Consider the following 17,902-nt stretch of genomic DNA (forward strand, 5'->3'; position numbering starts at 1 on the left):
AAGCTCAACAGCAAGTAGAATGAATGAGCATCAAAGGCTGTCTGAAGGCGGTGCCAGGTTATAATTTTCCTTTTACAACCCCTAATGGACAAAGAACTTGCTTTTACTCAGCTGTTGCCTTTTAAAATTGATTTGGTTGTTTTCCCCTTGAGCAAATATATCCTTTAATTATAAGACCTCAAGAGCTATTGTACTACTTCATTTCCAGAGAAATTTTTCTTTTGCTCTTAAATGTTTTCAGTGACAGTGGGATAATAACATGTGTGTTGCTAGCTGCGAGTGGGATTCTAAATATACAGGGATTCATCCTAAGCATCTAGAACATGACATTTGTCTTGAGGCATTCTTTAAAACACCCCTCCTACCCACGTTGTACTTCTTCCTAGTCATTATTTCTCTTCTTGTTAAGATTTATTGCTTGCTTTGGAGGACAGTTGGGGACTAAAGCATGCTCTACAGTGAAATTCTTTGCTCAATGTATTATCCTATAGCAGATAGACCTGCACAGATACACCATACTTTGTACTATCTACCTGAAGACACTTACTTTGCTCCCCAAACCGGTGTGTAGTCATGGCATGAAGAAGACATACACTTCACAGGCAGGAAAACAGGGCCAGCTTTCCAGGGAGATGGTCTGGCAGCCGTTGGCATGGTGTAATTTCAGGAGGCAAGAGTAGGTTTCCCACAAGCCTGGAATTCCTTTAGCTGAGGATAAAGCTTTTTTAAAAGGCTAATGTCTTTAAAGATGGCAACAACAGACACTGGGGACTACTAGAGGAGGGAGGGAGGGGAAAAGGGTTGAAAAACTGCTGGGTACTATGCTCACTACCTGGATGATGGGATCTGTTGTACCCTAGACCTCAGCATCATGCAATATACCCATGTAACAAACCTGCACGTGCACACCCTGGATCTAAAGTAATAGTTGAAATTATAAAAAATAAAAGGCTAATGTCTTTAGGAGAGGTAATACATTGACTTCAGAGTCACATGAGATCAGCTTTCCTTAGGAGAAGGGGCAGCCCTGGCAATGTGATTCTGATGGAAAAAGGGTGTGTATTATGGGCTGAACCAGGGCTTCCCAAACCTTAAAGTGCATCTGGATCGTTTATTAAAATGATGATTCTGATTCACAAGGTGTGGCTGTGCCTGCAGATCCTGCATTTCTAAGATGCCCCCTGGTGAGGCCAAGGTTGCTGGTCTGTGGGCCACATTCTGAGCACCAGAGGCTGGAAGGGCTCAGAGGGAAGAGAGGAGCTGAGGCAAGGGCTGGGGCTAGCAGCAGGATGGGCAGCGGGGAAGAGGCGAGAGCTTTGGTGCAGAAAGATGGGGTCTAGGAGGAGGAGGGGGCAAAGCCTCCCAAATGACTTTGAGGGTGGGAATGAATGTGGTATGTTAGGGACACACAGACCCGAAGATTGGGGTAAAACTTCTCACACCCAGCTAACTCTTTCTATTCCTTCCATTTGATCAGTAAACAGAAATTGGCTTTCTTGGGTATGTTCATGAGGGTGCTGGAAAATCAGTCTGTGCAGCAATCCCTCGTGGAACCACTCAGGGAGGAAAGGCTCCTTGAAGAAGGGACCTGCAGGGCGGGCAGGTTTTCAGCATCGAACTCCCCTGCCTTGGCTCTGTCTCACCCTGTAGCTGTTTGGGATACCAGGGAAACTAATTGCTTAAGAGCACAGGCTTCGGAATCCTATAGATGTAGGTTTACGTCCTTGCTTTGTTACCTACTTACTGTGTAACTGTGAACATGCCATGTGTCTTCTCCAAACTTCAGCTTCTGCATCTATAAATTAGAGATAATAATAGTACTGGCACACTAGGGGTGTTGTAAAGGCCACAAAACATGTAAGCATTAGTATCTGGCATAAACTAAATCCTCAACAAGTGCTAGTTCTCCTCTTCCTTGTCCTTCTTCCTATTAATTTAATAATTCTGCTTGACTAATCCTTCTGGCAGATGCCACTGTTTTTGCCTTTTATTTGCCACTGCAATCACCTGCCCACCTATCCTCTCTTGACCTGCAGTTCCTCAAGCTGAAGAATCCCAGCAGATAGAGCTCCAGGTGTGAGACTAATCAGCAGCCCAGGGAGCCAAGCAGAGGAGGCCTGGGTTTCTAGTTCAGTGGGCAGCGTTTGGCTTCTGGGGTTTCACATGCTTCCTGGAGAGTCAAATGCATGCACAAAGATTGTGGTATCCCTGATAAGTGTAACTACCATGGAGGAAGGCATTATCTTTGCTTGGAATATTTTAGGAAGTGTATTAGTCCGTTTTCATGCTGCTGATAAAGACATACCTGAGATTGGGTAATTTGTAAAGAAAAAGAGAGTTAATGGACTCACAGTTCCACGTGGCTGGGGAGACCTCACAATCATGGCAGAAGGCGAAAAGCATGTCTTACATGGCAGCAGATAAGAGAGAATGAGAACCAAGCAAAAGGGTTTCCCCTTATAAAACCACCAGGTCTTGTGAAACTTACTCACTACCATGAGAACAGTATGGGAGAAACTCCCTCCATGATTCAATTATCTTCCACCAGGTCCCTGCCATACCACGTGGGAATTATGGGAGCTACAATTCAAGATGAGATTTGGGTGGTGACATAGCCAAACCATTTCAGGAAGGTTTCGTAAAAAAGGACCTTTTCCATTTGTCTTTAGAAGATAAATCGGAGTTTATTGGGTCCTTTTCATAGGGTGACCAGTTATCCCAGTTTGCCTGAGATTGAGGGGTTTTGGAGATGCAGGATTTTTAGTGCTAAAACCAGGACAGTCCCAGGCAGACTGGAATGGCTGGTCATCTCTACTAGACTGTCATGACCAGGGCTACCTGATCACGAGTCAAGGTCATGAGTACTGATCATCAGTACTTCCTCCTGATCTACCGAATTTGAGCTCTCTGAATTTCTACTGAATTAGAATTTCCAGAATTATAGCCTGGGAATCTCAGTTTTAACATGCTTTCTGGTTGCTTCTAATGTACACTTAAGTTTCAGAGTAACATTTTCCCTGCGTCAGGGATACACTTTGTCTTCTCTCAGCCACGGTGATCCTCCATGGCCAGCGTGGGACATGTGACTGAAGAAAAAGTGACGCAACATCTCTGAAGTCTCAACTTCTACCACCTCTGATTTCCAACTTAGCCAAGTGGGGCCAAACTGGTATGCAGCGGGGTCGCCTAAGCATCATTGTCTGTACTCCTGGCTCACTAGGATTTCCAGGTCTCCTTCCAGGCTCAGAGTATTCTGAACGTCCTGTGTCTTTAACAGAAAACGTGACCCTGGGGCCTGCTTTGGTTCCCCATGCACCACAGTTCCTTCCCTGCGCCTCAGTGATGTCCCGGACAATACAGCCTCCATCAGTTTGTGTCCTTGGGTGAGAAGAGCATGGAGCAGAGCCCACCTTCAGTACACATGGGGCATGGGTGAGATACAAACATATTGTTTGAAGTCACTGAGGTTTTGGCATGGATGGTCACTGCAACCACAGCTCACTTACCATGATGGACACAAACTCCATTCTGATGGAGAGTGCCTCTAACTATCCTCAGTTCCTCAGTTGTAGGACAAAAGGCAGATGGACAGAACTTTCCAAACTGATTCCCTGGAATGGAGCAGAAAAAAAAGCAAAGATTTCCTTTTAGAACTCCACGAACAGAAACTGAGGTTCTGACTGAACTACAATGAAAAGACAGCCCCATGTGGCCATCTTTAGGCCTTTGTGCCTGTGCACCAGGAGTTTCAAGGAGCAACCAGTCCTGGGTTTGGTTTATGGAAAGGTCTTTCCGGCCTGAATAGAATGCTGAGAAAAGAAGAAGCCAGAAGTTTACAGGGTCATAGAGATACAAGGCAGAGCCGTGGGATCTGGATGGCCGGCAGGAGCAGGATCCGGCCTTCCAGATGGATATTTTAAAGCTTAGAAAGTTTTCCCAAATTTGGGGTGGATTTATTCCCTGGGCAATTGAATTGCAATTCAAGTGGAAGCTGTCTTCTTTCTTTACCAGTGAGGCGGTTAATATACCTATTTCTCTTAGCTAACAAGAACGAGTTAAAGAATAATCTCAAGTACTGACTGCCAAAACCACAAGAAGGAAAGGGTTCCTTGTAGACTGCATGTGACTCTGCCTTGGGTACATGTGCCCATTGGCAATTGCATTTATGAGGCTCTCCCTGTTGTGCCATATTCTCTCCACCCTGAACCAAAAGTGGCTCCCGAGGCTGGCCTGGAACCAGGACAAGGGGCTGACAGACATTTCAAAAGATTCCCTGGGATTTTTGCCAAGTCATTTGACCAGAACATGCAGCAATATATATTTTGTGATTACTAGAGACTGCTGTTCTGTTTAGTTTTGAGTCATTCTGTCTCCATAGGAAGAAGTCATTAGAGAATTGTAGAGCTATGCATGTTGGCTTCTAGGAGTGAGCTGCTCATATGTCTTGGTTCCTAGTGTATTGTGAGCTGTGCCTGTCTCTTGTTTTATTTCTGTTTTCGTCTTTTGTCTAAGATCCCCACTCCTGATCCCTTCTCCTTTGTAAGCACCTGCTGTAACCTCTTTGCTACTTATCCTTAAACACACTTATCCCTTGAGCAGCGCTCACTGCTGTGGGCTGAGCACCTACTGTGTGCTGTGCTCTGTGTCAAGAGTCCCGCAGGAATGGCCTCTTACTCCTCATGCCGACCCTGTGTGCTGCATGTGCACTGATGTCTCTTTCCATGCAGAGGGACCCCCAGGCATGCCCCCAGCCTTTCTCTGCCCATTTTCTGCCAGATGGTGAGTGTGGAGTCTAGAGCTGGGCATGCACACCTCTGCCTCCTCCCTTGGGAGCAGCCCAGTGCTCTTCTCTGCTTAAGTGAAGCACATGGGCTGCCCAGCCACAGGGTGTATCAGCAACTACAACCTGCATCCTCTAAGACCCGCTTCCCCCAGAAATATGGTCTTTTGTCCTCATCTGCCCTGCTCCTCTTTCTTACTTCTTAATTGGTTCAGAACCAGATAGGGATGAGGGATGGTTTTTATTGGGCCCTTTCAAAAACTTCAACATTAAGTATTATTATTTCTTTATACAGACAAGGGTAGTAAGGCACAAGGAGATTGAGTGAATCTCAAAGCTTAATTTCTTAAGAGCTGGCACAGTTTGGAAACTAGCACCAGACATTCTGGCTCCAGATTCTGCACTCTCAACCATTACAATACACTGCCCATAAAATATGAAGTGCTTTTTTTATGTATGTATTTTTAAACTTTGTCTAAATGTGCTATCACATCTAGTTTGACATTTTCAGTTTTCCTGTGCTTTCTATTATGTGGGTTCACCCATATTGCTGGATATGCATCTATTTCTTTGCTTTTGACGACTATAGGGTGGTATTTGTATGGTCAATTAGTGAGATGATCTTTCACATTGATCATATTGTCCCATTTCAACATTAGATTATTTTATATAATATTGCCTTGGGGGAAATCATATGCAAGTATAAATGAGGTGTGTACCGAAAGTTACATCAGATATTTCAAACTTAAATTGCATTTTTTCCAATAAAAATGTTACAAATTAGAATTCTCCTTTAAGCTATGCCCAAAAATCTCATCTAGTCCCAGGTAGTTATAAAAGCTTTAATATTTCACATTTGCAAGATAGAGTGGTAGAAACCAATACTGATCTTGGGGGAATATCCTAAATCCTCAATCCTCTCTGTGTAGCATTTGGATTACAGGGAGCACAAAAGGCTCCCAGGATTGGGAAAAGCTTAAGGAAGGAAGACAAAGGGATGAGAGATTAAGGGAAGGGGTGGAGCTGGGTCCAAGGAAGGTGTGCAGGGGAAGACCTGTCGTGTGGACGCTGGGGATGAGGGACCTTGGGGTTTCCCATACTCCACCCCAGAGGCCTCTCTCCAGAATGCTCAGCCACTACCACCTACCCTCTTAAGACCCAGACCGAATTCCCCAAGAAATAGCTGGATTGTTTTTAGTGGGATAGTCCTTGCTGGCATGGAAAATGCTTCCCCCACCCTCACCATTAGTCCCCTCCTCCAGTGGACAGAGTAGGATATGCTGTCCCCAGGCTCACTGAATGTGTCCAGAGCCAAGACTGCTGGCTCCGGTTTCTCTGTTTAACCCACACCTTCTGAGGCGGATCTGTCTGGCTTACCTGTCCACCTCCCTGGCTCCTATTATACTCCACGTCCTTTCTGGGGTAGGCTGCCATCCCTGCCCTAGTTCCCAGCAGTGACATCCCAGAGCTGGATTTCAGGAAACTGAGGCTCAGCGACATTCCAGTCAAGTCACCTGGCTACCGGCCTATGCTGATGGGACAGAAACCCAGTTCTGGTGTGCGTCAGGCATGGAATCCACCTGCACTTCACTCCGCTTCCCAGCCACCTTCCCTCACCCCATTCCGTGGTAACCTTTCTTAACCCCCCCTGCCCTGCAGTGTCACTTTGACCCACACATTTGTTCTGCTATGAAAAATGCCTACTGGGGTCCTTGGGAGAGCCAGAGCATTTATGTGGGGGCATTTGGAACTCAAGGGAAGTTCTGACATCCTGATCCAAGAGTTCACCTGGGATGTGCCTTCTTATCACAGTGAAAGTGACTTTGAGCTGTCCTGTTTTACACCAAGTAAGTGGAATCCTTAGGGTTCTGGCTGACTCCCAGCATCGCCCTCATCCAGGCAGGATACCGGCCCTGCCCTGGCCCACAGCAGCATGCGCTCAGAGGATTCCTGCTGCAGGTGAGGAGTGAGCAGGAAGACTGAGTGCTTGTCTTGTATTCACAAGGCCATCTGCATTCTAGATTTGATTATTTAATCACTCTTGTGAGGAGTGTTTTAAAGGAGAAGTGCAGTGCTGCATCAAGCACAGAATGCAGACAACTACCCAGAGGGACTGCTCAGTGGAGGCCTGAGGTTAAGTAGGAGTTATCAGGCTCCAGGGGGCTGGGGTCAAGCTTCAGTTTGGGTCACGCTGAGTTGGGTCCGGAAGTGCCGTGCCTCCAGGAAATCCGGCATTGAAGTCTATGTGAGAAGTCTGGGCTGGAGATTTACATCAATCATCGGTGGTGTAAGATAGAAGTAGAGTGTGGAGGGAGGCGAGCCTGGACGGGGACCTGAACTCTGAGAGAATTGGAGGAGCAGAGGGGAGTGAGTCCCTGCACAGCAGTTGAGGTGTGGATGTGTTGGGAGAAGAGAGGTGGGGTAGGGCTGGAAGAGGATCTGGATGGAAGGAGAGGCGTCTTCTCTTCTTTGGGATGGGAGAGACATTTGCAAGCCGATGATGGGTGGGTCCAACAGAAGGCAGGGGAGTGCAATCCAGCAAGAGGAGGAAGGCATTGGCTTTTGACAGGAAGAGGTTCCTCCCTTCCTCCGTCTGGAGAGAAGGAGCGGATGTGCAGATGCAGATGCATTCATAGACTTGGGAAAGTAAAGGAAGCCGTTCCTTTTTTTGTGGTTTTGATTTTGCTAGTGAAAGAAAAACAGGACTCATTGAGGGTGGAGGGAGCAAAGGTGGGAAGTGGTGGGAGTTTGAGGAGCATGGAGAATCAGGCCCAGAAATGAGCAGAAGCGAAGGAAGCTGCACAGTCAGGACCACAGCAGCAGAAGGCACAGAGCCCACCTGTGAGGACACGGCTGTGTTCGAACGCTACCTGCCATGGCTAGTCCTGACCGCATGTCAGCCCTGAGCCTGGACAGGGGACTCAGCACACCCCTGTTGGGATCAGCCACTGTCCCTGGAAGTGAGATGGTGCTGCCATCACAGCCACTTCCAGAAAGAATTCTTCAGTGTCTCTGCCTTTTTGCATCGCTTGCTCTAGATACAGACGCTTGGAAGGAATCATGCAATTCACTGAGCCCGGGGGGTACATTCCTGCTGCCTTACCTGCCAGGGGAGCTGAAAAAGCTGGTATTTTCAGCTTCTAAAGTTGGAGTTGCATTCTGTTCCCAGCAAGATTCATACGGTGCGAAGAGGATTCAGATCCTTGGAAGTCAAGCAGAAAAGACAGACACCTGCACCATGGCCTCCTCTCTGGCCTGACTCTGGACAGTTGCCCAGAGTCCCTTGTGCTACATCTAAGCACCCAGAGAAGGGCCTCCTAATCCTGGAACTGTGACCTTCTTAGAGTGCGGGTTGGTGCCTCTGCAGATGCACAGCCTCTTACCTTATTTGGGTTTGTAATTGTGACAACCAACAAAATATCCCCTTCAATTTTCCCGACACCCCAGACCACGGTACAACTACCAAATTAAGGGATATAGTGTTCAGAAAGCAAAGGCAGCTTTTGGGCAAAGGGCAAGTTTTAAGAAGAATATTTAATCTGTAGCCCGGCTGATTTGAAATGACACTCTAACATAAAGCTCATTCCCAAAATAAATATTCTGACTAATAAAAGTGAACATACTGAGCCAATTTAAGTGAGCTTCATTATGCCCTTTAGATATGTAGTCAGAAAGGTTTCTGAAGTGTCCTGACATGAGTAAGCACATTGGAAAAGCAGCAAAAGATAATTTCAGCCTTAAGTAAAACTCTGAGTTAGCTAAGGATCCTGAATCTTAAGAAAGATGTAACAGAGGGAGAAGGGAATAGATATGACAATTAAAAGTTGGAAAGAACCATTATGAGTGAAGACCAGAAATGTTAACGCTCTTTAGATAGAAGCATATTGGCCAAGAGGAGGAAACTGGAGTGTTATGGAGGGTATGAACTTATTTATGAAAAACGACAATAACATCATTTAGAATCTGATTTAGGACAAATTATCATCACTGAGAAATATTTTGCTGAAGCCTATTCTGGTGTAAACCACTTATAAAAATCTATATATTTTTAGGAGTTGTTTGGTCTAAAAAGTATAAATAGATTGAAGGAGGATTTAGGTAACTCGGTTGCTGGTTATTAAAGTTGAGTTAGTTAAATCTCTTTTTTAGAAGAACGTGACTATAGAATTTCCTTTGTTCTGTAAAGTTTGTCAGACACATTCTTAGGCTACTCATCTATTCAGTGAGTGAACTGAAGAGCATACCTAATTTTCTCGTAAATTATCAAAAAAGTGTGAATGAGAAAAAGTGAGTTTTACAAGGAGAACCAGGTCCCAGACAAAACAAATCCATGACAGTTGAAAGTCGTTACAGAGAGTAGGATAAACTACAAGACTCAGTTATGAAATTGAGCTCAGAGCTGTTAGATTCTGGCTGACTTCAGTTTATAGTCACCACCAAATCTATTTGTAAATTGTTAGTTGTAGATAAAATGCTCTTGAGTAACAGTTTGGTCTCAAGTTCTGCACTTTAAGTCTATTTAGGGAGTGATGATTAAAGACCACGAGGACTGAAAATTATGCCATATGTCATCAATCCTTCTCTTTCCTCCCCTAGAGTTCAAAATTTATCAGTATAAAATCTAGGTGTCATACCTAACAACTTCCCCTTTGTCTTACCATTTTTTTTTTCCCTGAAATCTTTCATTAAGATTGTCATTTTCCAAGTTGTTGTGGTGACCCAAATCTTTAGACTGAGTTTTGGTGTAGAGATTTTATTTCTCAGGCTCCTGTGGTTCTTTTACATTAGAAAGTGAGACACTCTCTCCTCTCCTTTCCAGTTTCCACCCTAATCTTTGCCTCCTGCTGACTTGAATCTCGATTGCTTTAAAAGAACCGAGGGAGACAGAACGTGGGCATTTAACTTCTGGGCAGGCTGCCATGTGGGATAAAGAGTAGAAATCTGTGCTACTCCACGGGGGAAGGAGGGCTGATGAGAGAAAGTTTTTGACAAACATGGAGGAAACCTGTAATGGCCAGAACTTGTCAGCAATGCAGTGAGTACCCCTTAGAATGAGATGCTAGAGTGAGAGGGGACTTAGGGACCTCTTGAGCCCCTTTCTCTAAGTTTCTGGAGTGATCCACCTTCTCTCCTGTAGGTGAGCAGGTACTTCTGGAACCAGTAAGAGGAGCTGAGAATCCTCCTTAGACCTAAACCAAGCACACTCTTTCTGATAGTGCCAGGGCCTGAGTTTTTCAGCAAGGGTGATGACAAACCCAAAAGAAAGAAGTGTTCTTGCTGAACTATTGGCAGATGGACTCTTTAGGCCAGGATTAAAAGGATCCCTTTTCGGGCTGGCTGGGTTGTATTTTCATCCCTGGCCTTGGTTGTTTTACGAGGATTGTACCTCATTTTGTAAAAAAAGGTCAAACTAAGTTACTAAACTGCAGTTGAATTTTACTCAATTGCCATCATTTCTTCTCAATTAAAAAAAAGTCTATAAAATTGGCTCAGTTGATAAGGTTTTCAAATGGACACCAACCACAAAGTAAATTTAATTGCTTGGTTCTATATTTAGTGACTTATTTTTTCATAATTTGTATTTGTATTTTGTACATGGGTAGTAGGGAGATTTGTAATTTAGTTAATAAAAATAAATGCTTCGGCCGGGTGTGGTGGTTCACGCCTGTAATCCCAGCACTTTGGGAGGCCAAGGCGGTTGGATCACAAGGTCAGGAGATCTAACACAGTGCCTAACACAGTGAAACCCCGTCTCTACCAAAAATACAAAAAATTAGCCAGGCGTGGTGGCAGGCGCCTGTAGTCCCAGCTAGTTGGGAGGCTGAGGCAGGAGAATGGCGTGAACCGGGGAGGCAGAGCTTGCAGTGAGCCGAGATGGCACCACTGCACTCCAGCCTGGGTGACAGAGTGAGACTCCGTCTCAAAAAAAAAAAAAAAAAAAAAAAAGTTTCAAAGTGTCTTCCCCAGGTTACTTATTAATTACAAATGTAAAAAATGTAACTTACAATGGGGAAATATGATGGACATCTTTTTAAGCAAGTGATAAAACTTGGCATTGTCAATAATAGGACAGCTTGGCTTCACGTGCCTCTTGCTGACATCATGAAAAGGAAGTGCCACCCAGCTAGTGATTTGGCCAAGAATGCCCCACCTGACAGCACTTTGGGAGGCTGAGGCAGGTGGAACACTTGAGGTTAGGAGTTCCAGACCAGCCTGGCCAATGTGGAGAAACCCTGTCTCTACTAAAAATACAAAAATTATCCAGGCGTAGTGGTGCACACCTGTAATCCCAGCTACTTGGGAGGCTGAGGTCCAAGGATTGCTTGAACCCAGGAGGTAGAAGTTGCAGTGGGCCGAGATCGTGCCATTGCACTCCAGCCTGGGGGACAGAGTGGAACTCTGACTCAAAACAAACAAAAAAGGATTCTCCATCTGAGTCAAATTGTGAGAAAATAAGCAGACAAATTCAGACTGGGGGACGTTCTGTGATTCTGTGACCAATTCTATGACGGAACGTTAAGACTTAGAACAGACTGTGGGACATTTTGGACTCTTCAAAATGTCAGTGTCAGGAAGGATGAAACATGTTGGGGGACTGCTGTGGATCAAAGGGGACAAAAGAGACCTGACAACTCACTGCCATATGTAATCCTTGATGAAATCCTGAAATAGGAGAATAATGCAATGGGGATTATTGAGAGGATCAGGGAAATTTGAATATGGACAATGTATTAAATACAATTTTGAATATATGGTAAAATTTCTTATGCATGAAAATGTTGAATTTATGTAGAAGAAATATCCATGTTCTTGGAAGATAACATGCTGAAGTATTTAGGAGGAAAGTATTATGATGTCTGTAACTTCCTTTCAAAGAATCAAAAATATGTGTGTGTGTGTGTGTGTGTGTGTGTGTAGAGAACAAAAAAATATGGCACATTGTTAACGGTGAATCTAGGTGAAAAGCATATGAGTATTCATTGTATTGTTCTTTGAGCTTTCCTGTAGGTTTACAAATTATGCAAAATAAAAAGTTGGGAGAAGTAAATTATGAAATGCCACCTTGTGGAATAATATGTTTATTAAATTATAAAGCTGTTGACAGACTGATCTCACTTTTATTACAGACTTGGAGGTTTCTGGCATGGGGAGTACTCTTTAGTTGAGTGGGAAGCCTATTTTGGATGCGACTTTAAGTGTACTTGCACAGTATTTTGCACTTTCACAATCCCATCTGTTAGTTTCATTTCAATTCAACAACATGTATTATTAAGCCCCTTTTCTGAGGATACAGGAGTGATTCAGACACAAAGATGGCACAGCCTAGTGGGAATGACAGATGAAAACAAATATGTACCACAGTGCATGACAGGTGCTCTTTTAGAAGAAGAATATCAAATTTGTATGAAGTACATATTATTCTTCTTCATTTTCTTAAAAAATATCTGTTTTGATCCTTTTATGAGCAAATAAATGAAATCTCAGAGTAGGTAAGTGATGTACTTGGAGTCGCATAGCCAGTGGGTGACAGGGCAGAGATTTCCCCCCAGGGGAGTTCATTCTACTACAACTTAGCTTAGACGCCAAGGTAGGACCACTACGGGGTTCACCTCTGTCTCTATGTTTGCCAGCTGGTACCTGCCCCTTTAACTCAGTAGTAGCTACACAGCTTTACTAGCCATCCATCCATCCACTCATTTATTCATTCACACCCATGTGTGAACACCTGTTACATGCAGTCAGTCCAGGAAAGGCCTGAAATGAATAGAGGACAGGCTGCACCAAGCTGTAATTTCAGAGGCTTCAGTGCATGCAGCCCTGCGGCGAGAAGCAAGGATCAGAGGACACCCTCTGGTCTCCCCTACTCACCTTGAAGTCTTTTGAAGTTGAAGTGCCTCACACTCTCCCTTTTATGATCATTATCTGCTTTACTAAAACATTATTTAAAAGACTACTTTGTTTCTCTACCTAAACAATCACCAACACACTTCAAGCTATCTTTAGCTTATTACAAAAGCACGTGGAGAGAGTACAACTCCGTCCCTCTCCATCATTTCTCCCCTTATCTCTGACCCCCAAATATGATCTCTTTGAAAATGTACAACTTTGCCTTGCTACCTACAGTGGCTCCATAGCTTGGTGCTTTCTAGTCTCACAGAGGGTCCTCGTTTATATCAGCAAATCTCTAGCATCACTCATGTGTGCTTTGAAGTATTTTCAGTGGCCAAAGAGTAAACTCAAGTACTGAGAGTAAAAAAGGAATGTTAACAGAAGGAGCGATTCAACAAGCATATCATTTAAAATTACCAAGCAAAACAGAACGAGTCCCTACCTGTTGGCTTCACATGCCTGAACCGGGCTGTGAACATACTTAGGAGACCTCTCACTCTGCCTCACTATGACATTTTGAATCTGCAAGTGTCAGAGGAGATTTGCCGCAGAGCTGGAGACCTTGGCAAGATTCCAGGGCATGTTACACAGCAGGGGTGGTGATAAATAACACATATAGTCGCTTGGTGCAAATGGGATCCAAACCAAAGAGATGCACCCTACCAATATATTCAGAGCACATAAACATACATTGGGGAACCTCAGAAATAATTCCTAAGACAAAAATGGGAGGGAAACATTGAAAAGTGGCATGTTCTAGCTAATTAGTGCTGGAAGATGAGTTGGTGCCATCAGTGGAGTTATTAAGTTAGGCCTGGGTGGCAGGATACTGTAACAGGCAGAGGGGAACATCAGTTGCTGCTAGAGTTGGGATTTTTAAGTGTCATAATGCTTCAAAGGCATCAAATGTTACCTAGAAACAAGATGAAACTAAACAAAGAGAGGCTGCCTTCTGAGCCACTGAAGCTACTTCATTCACATGGCTTTGTAGTGGCAGAAACTATAACTTTAGAAAACCAATGCCCTCCATTAACACTTGAGATATATCATAAGATAGCGCCCCACCCTGGGCTCTATAGAATAGAATTTTAGCATATTGGGAAATAATGATGTTTGGCACTTCTCTGATGACTTCTTCCCCTCAAGATGAAACAGGTCAAATATTCAGTACCTATTAGGTCCTGTGACATCGCAAACGCTCAGTGGGTGGAATACACTTAGGCTCAGTGTTTTTATTCCTGCAAGGTATGGGCTTGTTACTTAACCTCTCTAGGCCAAACTTTCCTCAACTTTAAAGTGGGGTTAATAAAACTCCGCTTCTTATTGTGAGGTCTAAATGAGAGAATGTTTGTGAAGTGCTTAACATGGTATGTGGAAAGACAGTATTCATTAAATCATGACCTATTAGATAAATAGTTTAGAGGGCTATGTGTGCTATGATTGTGGGAGTTTGGTGGAAGGGATTAAGAATGCTTTGAATGGTTACTGTATTCAAAAAAGTTTCATTTGTAGTCTATTGAATTCACATAATTAACAGTGGCCTTATTTTGATGTGGTCTGAGAGAGATGTGCGAAGAGTTTTTAGCGAAATATATTTGCTCTGATTTTCCAAACAGGAATTCTTGGATTTCCTATGAATTCCTTCACTACATAATAATGGGATGTGTCTTTGGAAATTGTTACACCTACCTTTACAGTATTGCTTTATGATTTTCAGAGTACCTTATAATTCCTAATTAGTTTTTATGAGGTTGGATAGCTTTTTCTGCGTGTTGGTAGACAACTTGGGAGTGTTAACCTGAGCCCAAATAAGCACTTTTTTCAAGATCAAAGAGCAAATGTTTGATAGGGACAGAACTGGCTGAGCTTAGGGTTTCCAGTAATCAGTGTGACAATTCTTCCTTCCTCGGAGGTAAGCAAAGGGGCTTCTTTGAGCAAGGGGTAAATCTCTGTGCCTGAGAGGACTGGTTCTCAAAGTATGGATGAGAACCTGGGAGGGTCCCCAAGACCTTTTGGGAGGTCTACAAGGCCAGAGTTCCTCCTTCCTCTATTACAGGTCTATGTGAGGCCAGATCTTCAAATACGTCAGCCAAACAACGTATCACATCAGAGTGAATGAAGAAGCAGGTGTGGGAATCCAGCTTTCTCCTATTAAGCCCAACACTTAGCGAGCTTCACAAAAATGTAAAGCAATGCCACTGCTCTCACCAAAAATTTCATGTTTTAGAAAATACAGTTGGCCGGGTGCGGTGGCTCACGCCTGTAATCCCAGCGCTTTGGGAGGCCGCGGCGGGCGGATCATGAGGTCAGGAGATCGAGACCATCCTGGCTAACACGGTGAAACCCCGTCTCTACTAAAAATGCAAAAAATTAGCCCGGCGTGGCGGCGGCGCCTGTAATCCCAGTTACTTGGGAGGCTGAGGCAGGAGAATGGCATGAACCCAGGAGGGGGAGCTTGCAGTGAGCCGAGATTGCGCCACTGCACTCCAGCCTGGGTGACTGAGTGAGACTCTGCCTCAAAATAAAAAAATAGTAATTTTTAATAAAAATATATTTATGCTAACATGTAAAATGTTTATTATATTAAGTGATTGATAGTATATCTATCTTAAAGTTTTTTAACTTTAATTTTAAATATGGTGCATATCAATAGATAGAACTCACACAAACGAAAGCTTTTTTAGGTCTTCAATAATTTTTAAAAATATGAAGGGGGTCCTGAGAACAAAAAGTTTGAGTCTCATTGTCCTAGATACTTTGCCTTCTGTTTTGGGGTTTGCAATGTTTACATTAGCTGGCAGTTCTCAGACTTAAAAAAACAAAAAACAAACAAACGAAAAACTCTTATCATACTACTGTTTGTGAAAAATATTAAGATGAAACTCCTTTTTTTTTTCCCCTTGGGAAAAAAAAGGAACCCACAGGGTCTGAGCACTCCCTCCTCCCCAACTAGAGGAGCCTGTGGTTCAAAGGGCTTTACTGGGCTAGAGGGGAGTGCTCCTCAGATAGTCACCGGGAAATCTGTTGCCTGGGGTCAGGGATCCTGGAGTGGGGTGGGGATAATCCTCACTCATTAATACATTAACACAGATTTGCTTAACACTGGGTTCAGTGTCATACCAGGCTCTTTGGGAAATAGAACCTCAGGGTTCAAAATTCAAGCCAAATAAGTTTTGGGGGAAGGAATGGGAATAAACTGCAAAGGCTTCTGGCCGTGGAGCTGAAGAGTGGGAGGTGAAGAAAGCAGGACTGAAGCCCCTCTTCATCTCTTCCATACTTTTGCATCATCCTGGCCACGGGCAAAAGAGTGATGAGAGTGAACGAGAAAGCTGTTAAGAGGGAGAACAATCAGGAAAAGATGAGACCAGAGGAGATCCACAGGGAAGGAGTGCTACCACTCCATCAAACAGCTGCTCGGGTTTCAGTTCTGGCAGCCGTGATCTCTCTAAAACCTGGAACCAGGGTTAGGACACTGCTGGGAAACACTCTGGGCTGTTCTGTTGGTTCTTGGCCCTGGGAGGGCTTAGCGTGTGATGACTATTGCTTGCCATCAGACTTTTCTGAATGCATAGACTTTAAGATGCACTGTAGACTGATTGAAATGGAATGGCATATTGGTTAAGGTATGACAAAGATGATGATCAATGTCTATATTTGGTGGAGAAAGAAAGATAATGATTTTTGTTTTGAATTTGATCAGCTTGAGAGGCTGCCCCTGGGTAGAGATGTGGAGGGGTGGCCTGCTCCGCCACACCTGTAGGCATTTCTCATCAGAAATGAGAGACTAAGAAAGAGACACAGAGACAAAGTATAGAGAAAGAAAAGTGGGCCCAGGGGACCGGCACTCAGCATACGGAGGACCCACACTGGGCTGGCACTGGTCTCTGAGTCCCCTCAGTATTTATTGATCATTATCTCTAACATCTCAGAGAGGGGAATGTGGCAGGACAATAGGGTAATAGTGGGGAAAGGGTCAGCAGGAAAACATGTGAACAAAGGTCTCTGTGTCATAAACAAGGTTAAGAAAAGGTGCTGTGCTTTGATGTGCATATACATAAACATCTCCGTGCGTTAAAGAGCAGTATTGCCCCCAGCTTGTGTCACCTCCAGCCTTACGGCTGTTTTCTCCTATCTCAGTAAATAGAACGTACAATCGGGTTTTACACCAAGACATTCCATTGCCCAGGGACCAGCAGGAGACAGATGCCTTCCTCTTATCTCAACTGCAAATAGGCCTTCCTCTTTTACTAATCCTTCTCAGCACAGACCCTTTATGGGTTTTGGGCTGGGAGACAGGTGTTGGGCTGGGGGACGGTCAGGTCTTTCCCTTCCCACGAGGCCATATCTCAGGCTATCACATGGGGAGAAACCTTGGACAATACCTGGCTTTCCTACGCAGAGGTCCCTGGAGGCTTCCGCAGTGTATTGTGTCCCTGGGTACTTGAGAGTAGAGAATGGCGATGACTTTTAACAAGCATATTGCCTCCAAGCACTTTTTTAACAAAGCACATCCTGCATAGCCCTGAATCCATTAAACCTTGAGTCAACACAGCACATGTCTCTGCGAGCACAGGGTTGGGGCTAGGGTTACAGATTAACAGCATCTCAAGGCAGAAGAATTTTTCTTAATATAGAACAAAATGGAGTCTCTTATGTCTACTTCTTTCTACATAGACACAGCAACAGTCTGATCTCTCTTTCTTTTCCCACAGAGATGTCCAATAGACAGTTAGGAATCAGGATCGGGATCTTGGGCAAGGGGTTGTGGTGGGATGTGTTGCCTTGGGAATCAGCATCATATAGAGATGGTAGAAGCTATGAATCGATGAGATGACTTTAATAACTGTATCTCTTTTGTTTTATCAGCTCTTCCATGTGGCCTATATTTTAATCAAATTTGCAAATTCTCCTCGCCCTGATCTTTGGGTCTTGGAAAGATCTGTAGATTTTGGAAGCACCTACTCACCATGGCAATACTTTGCTCGTAAGTAATCTTGCCTACCATGTTATGTGTGGCTTTAATTACTTGAAACAGATCAAGACTATGGATTTAATTAGAAAATTAATCTTGGCTGGGTGTGGTGGCTCACCCCTATAATCCCAGCACTTTGGGAGGCCAAGGTGTGTGGATTATCTGAGGTCAGGAGTTCGAGACCAGCCTGGCCAACATGGAGAAACCCTGTCTGTACTAAAAATACAAAAATTAGCCAGGCATGGTGGCATGTGCCTGTT

The 17,902-nt window shown here is 44.2% G+C and overlaps 1 protein-coding gene and 1 long non-coding RNA gene across 4 annotated transcripts in view; one reads left to right on the forward strand and one right to left on the reverse strand.

The window, feature by feature from the left end:
- The window catches only part of LAMA3 (laminin subunit alpha 3), a 272,673-nt gene that overhangs the window by 42,763 nt on the left and 212,008 nt on the right, over positions 1–17,902 (forward strand). For all 3 annotated transcript variants that reach the window (XM_021929998.2, XM_021930000.2, XM_021929999.2), the window contains exon 3: positions 17,537–17,654. In XM_021929998.2, coding sequence (XP_021785690.2) covers positions 17,537–17,654 — 118 coding nt within the window. The remainder of the gene's footprint in view (positions 1–17,536; positions 17,655–17,902) is intronic.
- On the reverse strand, positions 1,747–7,961 carry LOC103879620. The gene is made up of 3 exons (XR_004180033.1): positions 7,884–7,961; positions 3,507–3,611; positions 1,747–1,795 (listed from the first exon to the last, which is right to left on the reverse strand). It is a non-coding gene; the product is annotated as an uncharacterized LOC103879620 (long non-coding RNA).

Source organism: Papio anubis, chromosome 19, assembly GCF_008728515.1.
Source record: "Papio anubis isolate 15944 chromosome 19, Panubis1.0, whole genome shotgun sequence".
Lineage (NCBI taxonomy): Eukaryota > Metazoa > Chordata > Mammalia > Primates > Cercopithecidae > Papio > Papio anubis.